Source organism: Centruroides sculpturatus, unplaced genomic scaffold, assembly GCF_000671375.1.
Source record: "Centruroides sculpturatus isolate CEXI.00-Female unplaced genomic scaffold, Cexi_2.0 scaffold3346, whole genome shotgun sequence".
NCBI lineage: Eukaryota > Metazoa > Arthropoda > Arachnida > Scorpiones > Buthidae > Centruroides > Centruroides sculpturatus.
Window position 1 is genome coordinate 2,687 of NW_019387723.1, and position 8,333 is coordinate 11,019.

An 8,333-nucleotide genomic window follows, 5' to 3' on the forward strand; every position below is an offset into this window, starting at 1 on the left:
TTGTTGTTGTTGTATGCAGTTTCCAGCAAACTTTAATTAATTTTTTTCTATTTGTGAAAATTTCTACGTTATTTAAAGGTAATTTTTATTATAGGCCTATAGACCTTACACAGCATTATTAATATGATTTTGGAGGTTACAGAACTTTAAAATTACTTTAAAAAATGGAAAATAATTATATCATTTGATTTCAAGATATTTTGTATACCTTAGAAATAATTAATTCTATCCCGGGATTTCCCGGGAAACAGTTCACTTTTATCCCGGGATCCCGGGACAAGCTAAAGACCAGGAAATGAGAAACCCTAATTACAATGATACAACTTATAATAAAACAAAATAACTTACTGGAATATAAATACTTAAATAACCAAACACCTTAGTATTTCCAGAAATACTAAGGTGTTTGGTTATTTTAAGATACAACTTATAAGAGAAAAGATCATGATAGAGTTTATATATTTTTGTTGACTTCAAAAAGGCCTTTGATAATGTTAATCAAATGCTGTTGTTTGAAATTCTGCAAAAAATAGGTATTGATAAAAAATTACTGAGAATAATCTACAATATCTATAAAAGCCTAAAAGCAATGATCAGATTTCAGGAAGAAGATAAAAATGGATTCAGATTAAAAAAGGAATAAAACAGGGATGTAATTTGTCCCAACACATTTTAACATCTACAGTGAATGGATGATGAAAGAGGTGTTCAAAAATTTAAATGAAGGTGTAAAAATTAACGGACTTCTTATCAATAACATTAGGTATGCTGATATGTAACACAAAGAAGGATTACAGAAAATTCTAAACAGATGGAAAGAAGTGGAAAAAGCAAAATACCAAATGAAAATAAACACAAACAAAAGAAAAGTTATGATAATCACCAGAAAAGAAAACAAAGATCTAAATATTATGTTGGATAAAAAGAAAACAGAAAAGGTAAAACTGTTTGAGTACCTAGGAAATTGGATAACTGAGGATAACAGATGTAATTATGAAACTAAAAACAGAATAAAAAAGGTTTAAGCTGCTTTCGCATAAATACCCTCATGTGAGACTAATCGGGGATATAGGATGTTTACAAGTTCTTGACTCTCCTACCTCTTACTCGACTCAAGACCTTGAGGTCCGGTCTCTCTTATCCAAAGAATGGGTTCTGTTGAGTGAAAGGGTTATAGAGTTAATAATCATTAAATCCTTTCTCCTGTCAGGATCTGACACCAATCTATCAATTTCTTAGCGGATAGATATGCATTTAATTGAGGACAAATTATCACGAGCAATCTCGTGGAGGACTTCAGGTTCAGTATGGAGGTGATAATGTCGGAAGAAATGCACACCAATCAAAATTCATTAACATTATACCTGTTTATTGTTGAACATTTTTACATAGATGATTAATTAAGGAATTAAGGGTACAGATCCCTCTTGGGACTTTCAATCCATATAATTCATAGATTTCGGGATTGATAGCAGACAAAATATATATTAGTCATGACCCTATTCAAGAGAGAGCTTACATATCATTGCGAGTAGAATAAATACCTCTATTTATAAATGTCGATGTCTAGATTGATGTCTAGTTGATCCAAATTCTCGTACTTCCCAGGTTCGAAATTCAGTTCAAAGGCATAATCAAAGTCAGAATTTGTAAAGTCTATCGAAGATGGTGGCAACGAGAGGTAATACACACACTCACACAGAGTACAGAAAAATAACTTCCCCCGTGTCGTCATCACACTTGCCTTTTATATGGAGGCTCTCCTCTCGAGATTTCCCCATGTACATCACAGGTGATGATCTTCTTTGACCAATGGTGGGCGAAGTGACAAAATTATGACACAACAGTTAACTCATCTTCTACAAGGAAGTATTTTTGTGGGAATGGAGTTTTATGAGCAATTTTTATGAGAAAATTTTGTCGGTTGTTTTTCTCTTTTTGAGTTAACCCTAACTTTTATAAAATTGTTTTGGTTTCAAAACAAAAACGATAGATGAAAATGAATAAAAATATTCGAATCTCAGCCTTCTTAAATCTGGGCCCTCACACTCAGTATTAAGAAATAGAAATGTATGCAAAAAATTGAAATTAAAACATATGGATGCAAGTCATGAACAATAAACCAAGAAGCAGTTTATAGGATAAAACACTGAGATGTGGTGTCTTAGAACAATGGAAAGAATTAGTTGGATAGATAAAATAACCAATGAGGAGGTTATGAGTAGATTTGGAATGGAAAGAAACCTGGTGGTCAGCATCCAGAGAAGAAAAACAGCATATGCTGGGCATATAAGAGGATCCTCAGGAAAACTGATGAAAATTGCAGTTCAAGGAACGGTGGAGGGTAGACAGAGGAAGGGAAGATCTAGGCTAACATGGCAAGACAACATCGAAAAATGGACTGGCTCAAGCTTTGGAAAACCTTATAACTATGAAGAGTGGAGAACTCTCCAACTGTAACCCTCTGTAAAGAGAATGCCATGTGAATGAACAGAATGATAGCAATTTAATATAGTATAATAATAGGATAGCCTTAGAACTTAAGTCCATAAGACTAGTTTCATTATTTCACATCCAATTCTGTTCTTACACATATCAATTTATGTTTAATAATATAAAATTTATTTTTTAATTATCTCCCCTTTAGGCACAGAATTTTGAGAGGTCACTTGGGGCATTGTATCCAAGGGATACATAATGCAAATTAATGCAATTTTTATATTTTTACAGATATATATGCTTGACTATAATTATATCTTTGATTTCTACATTTTCTCTACTGTCTAACAGTATAAAATGCTTGTCAGTTTAAAAAAATCAGATTTTTATTTATATTTTCTGTAATTTGATCTGTAAATGCAAAAAACTAAACTTATCAAATATCAACTCAATATAAATCATTTCAACTTTCACTTAACAAATCTGATTCACATCATATTTGTTAAATATCACCCAATTGTATTCTTTCAAGTTCAGAGTAGCAAAGCTCTGTTTATTGTCTCCTGCTGAAGTAATAGATTCCATGCAAAAATAGCAAACTACTAATTGTTTTATTACTTTGTTTTCAAAAACTCCCTTCTCTAATGGGGTCAAATAACTAACAAAATTTTTTTCTTCACTCTGGGGAATGTTTTCTTTTAGATTTAACTACTAGTATTGCCAGTAATGAATTCTATAATTTTATTTTTAATAATTTAAAAATATTGATAAAATTACCAAATAATTGTTTGGGTCACAATTATTAAATGGTATTGCTATGTAATAAACATAAATTTTAATTGTTGCAAAATTGACAGTATTAAATTTCTTATGCTCTGATTGGGAGAAAGCAGAGCAATAACACCGAAGCAAGAAAATCATGTTGTCAAAAATAAGTGAAATGACTTATCTGAAATAAATTGGGTTTGGCTCGGTCATTAAAACCAGGAGAAAACGATGGAATGTGTAGCATTGTGGTAAAGTTTAAATATTCTATATTGTTATTTTATCGAATTGCAATTGTTATGTGCAACAACCAAGAGTATAATGCTCTCATGCTGTGAGAGAATTTACTGCAGGTGGTAGTAAGATATTGTTTTACATAAAATTTCTCTAAAGAAAGGGCCATACACTTAAAAACCACTGTAGAAATCACTTCAGAACATATCAGTTGAGGAATTCTACAAAGTCCGCAGTTTAGCTGTTATTTTTGAGAAATTCAATAAAAAACAGCCACGTATCTGCTGGATATATATGCCCCAAGATACCTGTTAAGATCTCATAACAGCTGGAAATGTTACACAACTCATTGGTGGATTTTTTTTACTAGGTTATTTATTCATTTAACAACTCTTACTAGTCAAGATGACTAGTAAGAGTTGTTAAATGGTACAGAAGTAAAATTTTAATTAATGTATAGTGGAAGGCATTCTTTTCCCTCACGTAACATCGCGCCCCACAGCAGGCAATGGGAAACCATTCTGGGTAGTAACTTTCCCTAGTAACACCTCAGCACATTACTAACTACTTACTAACCTATGCCAGGTATCGCTGACGTCAGGAATCTGATATGGCACCAAGAAGAAGAAGAAGGAATTGATCCATGCAAAGATGACTAGAATTCATTCTTAGAAGATCATAGTTTATGGCTGAAGATAGAATACCTTGTTTTAATAACCCAATTTTTAACTCAACCACACAAAAGCATACAAATCGCTTAAAGCTCAATTTTATAGTAAATGGCTGGGTTGATCCAAAGATTTTGGTAGAGTTCTTCATAACAGAGCTTTTCCAGCAAGAGAAATTTAAGTACGTTAAAACAAATACACTTGATCACTGTATCATTGTACTGACTAAAAATGTACGTTTTATGATAATTTTATTGACCATTGCACAGCATTGCTTCTAAGTGCTGTGTGGTAATTTTTTTTTGTTTTTTTAATTGTCAAATTTGTTTTATTCTATTATAAAATTTATGTACAATTTACCATACTGCACCATTAGGTGAGCCACTCAAAGTTTACACTTTCCCTTGTTTAAAGTTTGTTTACTCTGTCATGTATCTAATGAGGTTAAAATGGAACGGAAACATCACAAATATGGCGCCAGGCAAAACGCACATGCACAACATCCATGACTCCAATATGTCACATGCAAGTTGTCTATAGCTACTGTATAGTCACCAAGTAACAAACATTCATGTAGTTTTTGAACCTATTCAATGTTTTCATAACACACAAGCATTGCCTAGTACAACTAGTATTAAATAAAAGTATTAACACAAGTAAAAATAGAAAATAAAATGTATATTAAGTGAAATAGCATACATTCTATTTTCTTCAGAATTAAGAAAATATATTATTGCATAAAACATTCCCATGTAAAACATCAAAATGAAATGGAATAAAGCAGTCTTAATTCTAACTTCAGTATTTCTAAGGTATAGTAATCCACAGTTTAAGGCTACGGTTACTGTGGATGCAAATTCTGATGAAATCTTGTTCTGACAAGTTCTGATGAGTTCATCCGAACAAACAAATACCTGTTTTCCAATAAGAGTGTTTACTCTGGCAGCAAAGGGCATGTCAGGACATGCACAATGTAGTCAGAACCATTCGAGCATTCAAACGAGTTTGATTTCTTCATGCATTCTGATGTTGAATTTCAAGTGTTTTGGTTTTTTCTACACGGGTATTGATAAATTAATTAGTCTTGTGTTCGAGAATAGGTGTTTGTGGGACAAGAAAGACAAAAACTATCACAACAGAGATATTTCTCGGCAGAGATATCTCTCATTCTGAAATACTTGAAAAACTTTTGCGGGTTGTTCCACAAATCTTGATATAACATTTGGAACTCTCTCTTATCGTCTCTTGTGGAAAATAAGTGGTTAACATGCTCTGTTTTCCAACCAGCTATCAACAATAACTTAATCAAAAGGACTTTCAAGAATATAAAACTTATCAAGTTTGTCCATTTTGGTGGGAGGCAGAAACGTACTGACTATCAGAAAACGTGCACAGTGCACCTTGTTCTGATGAGGAGTTTGGACATACTCGTCAGAACAAGATTTCATCAGAATTTGCATCCATAGTAACTGTAGCCTAACAGACTAATTGAGGAAAGGATGTCTGCTATTATTAAAATATAAATAAATTATTATAATAATATATATTGACTAATTTATATTCATTGACTTACTAACTCATATTTTAGTGTACTCTTTATGATAAAAAAAAAATTCTAAATTTTTCCTTTAGGACATTTTTTTTGTCTATTAAATCAAGGATCTACTGTACAGCCATTTATTAATAGTACTATTAAGAAATTTGTAATTGTCCTCTCTATCATCTTTGGATCAGATAATGAGATACAAAGAATTGAAAGAAACTTTTCTTTAAATTATATGGGTGAGGTGCCCATTGAGTGAATCAATATGCATCTCACCCATATAATTTAATAGAAAAAGTTTTATTTTATGTACAGTATATATTTTTTTCAGTTAACTTTAATGTGATAAATATTTTTGTTTAATATGTATTTTTTTTTTTTTAGCTGGAAAAATTTCTTTTAAAATGTGCCAAATNAGAAAAAACTTCAACTTTCTAATTTTCTAAATAAGAATTAGTTTTCTTATAGTAAATGAATACTTAAAAAATAAAACATGCATTAACGTAATATCAATAGAAAATAGAAAATTTACTCACTGCAGTTTTCTTTAAATTTTTAAGTTCACTATTTAATACATTTAATTCTTCTAACTAAAAATATAAAAAATAATAATGTAAATTTTTAAACTAAATATATTGCATTAAATTAAAAACTCACTAAATTTAGTTAAGGATTAAGAGATTAGGATATATAACGCTAAATATATGTTAAAAAAAAGTAGTCAATCAGTCTTATATAAACAGGGATATTATTATATTTAGAAACTTATCTTTTTTTGTTATTGTAAGATAAAAATTTTTGTAAAATGTATTATTTCTTTTGAATAATTAATTTATCAATACAATACAACATCTATTTATTTTAAGTGACAATTAATGAGAAAATGAAAACAACAGTGTCATTAAAGATATAAACAAAAATAAAATTCTTTCAAAAAAGTAAAAATAATATTCACTATTAAATCAAATAATTTAATTATTTTTTTAAACATTAAGTTAAAAATTATCTGTAATAATTAACTTAATAAATTTATTAATACAATTTAATAATTTGAAAATGTAAAATTAAGCAAACATATATTTACCTCTTTAGTCAACTGGTTGTGTTTTGACATTTTATAATGTTAAACCATATATATATTCCTTTATATTACCTAATATAATAGACATTTTATAAATTATTTAAAAAATGATAAAATTTATTTATATTATTTTTGACATATTAGAAATACAAAAATATAGGATATAGAAATAAATAATATAATATAATATAGAAATAATATATCTATCTATTGATTAAAAAAAATTTATTTTATGAAGTTATGCAATCTTTTAATTTAACTGTTTTTTTTTAATTTTAATCTAAATAGTTAATTTAATTGGTTTAATAAAGTTGTTATACCAGTAACATTACATATTTTGCCATTTTGTATTGAAATTTATCTCAAAAACTCATAGAATTATAACAAAAATCTAACAAATTCCAATTACAATGCATATACAATTTAAAATACAATTTATAAATTTTTACAATTTAATACAAAAATGCTTTAAATTTTTTTTATCTCTCTATTTTCTATTTTCCAGCAATTATAATTTTAATTACTAATTAATTTGTCCCTAGAGGGATGTTTATATATGCATGTACAATTTATAACAAATTTATGAGAGATAAACAAATATAGACAGTTTGATATTATAATTAGAATTATTAATACAGTATATTATATATTATCATAAGAATTATTATTATAAAACAGTTAAATAAAAATAATAGGAAATAGAACTGTTTTCCTAAACAGTTGTATTTCCTATTCTTTTTATGATAAAATGTAATATGGATAAAGTTATTCATGTAAAATTGAAATAAAATTTATAGGAAAAACCATTGCTAATTTACTTTGTTAACATTACCTAACTTCATCTTACAAGTTAGATGTAAGAATGTTTTGACATACAGTAGAACCTCGATTATCCGGACTAATTGGGGATGAAGGTAGTCCGGATAAGGAAAAATCCGGATAATCAAAACAAATACTTTAATTTGTCTTTTAATGATAATACAACACGTTTTCTTTTTGATAACATATCGGTAATATTAAAAGTAAATACTGTATTTAAATCGTGATCAAATTTTCAAGAAACAAACGTTCGTATTGAATTTGGACTACAGTACTACTGACCTCCACTAACAGACTACCTATTGTTTAAAAGGCCCTCTGGTGGCGCAAGAAGACGGATTTTATAAAATAAAAAGCAGTTGAAACTGCATTTTTATGAATAAAAATTTGACAAACTATTTACCGTTTTATGACAAGTAAAATTTTTTTGTCGCGTTTGCAACTATTAAGTAATGCATAAACCTTCAAAACGCAGGCTCTTCGGACCGCGAGGCATAGACGGTGGCCCACATTGCTCATGCCTTACGCCGCCCTTGGTCATAGAAATGATGTAATTTGAAAATAAATTATTTATAAATACGTATGTCAAGTTATATTTTTATTACAACACAAAATATATTTAAGAATTTACGGCCATTGTGCTGGGTGAGACATTGTTGAAACAAAAAAGTTATGCATTCCATCACGTACATAAACAGTATCGTAATTCGCTGAGTGCAAATCAGCAAATTCGTAAAATTTTTGTTTATTTTGAACAATCCGGATAATCGAAAATCCGGATAAT

The 8,333-nt window shown here is 29.1% G+C and overlaps 1 protein-coding gene across 1 annotated transcript in view; it reads right to left on the reverse strand.

Moving 5' to 3' along the window:
* Window positions 1-6,813, reverse strand: part of LOC111616601 (ASNSD1 upstream open reading frame protein-like) — an 8,706-nt gene extending 1,893 nt beyond the window's left edge. The window contains exons 1-2 of the mRNA XM_023357995.1: window positions 6,734-6,813; window positions 6,186-6,239 (exon numbers count right to left, since the gene is read on the reverse strand). Coding sequence (XP_023213763.1) covers window positions 6,186-6,239; window positions 6,734-6,763 — 84 coding nt within the window. The 5' untranslated portion in view covers window positions 6,764-6,813. The remainder of the gene's footprint in view (window positions 1-6,185; window positions 6,240-6,733) is intronic.
* Window positions 6,814-8,333: the final 1,520 nt, after the last annotated feature.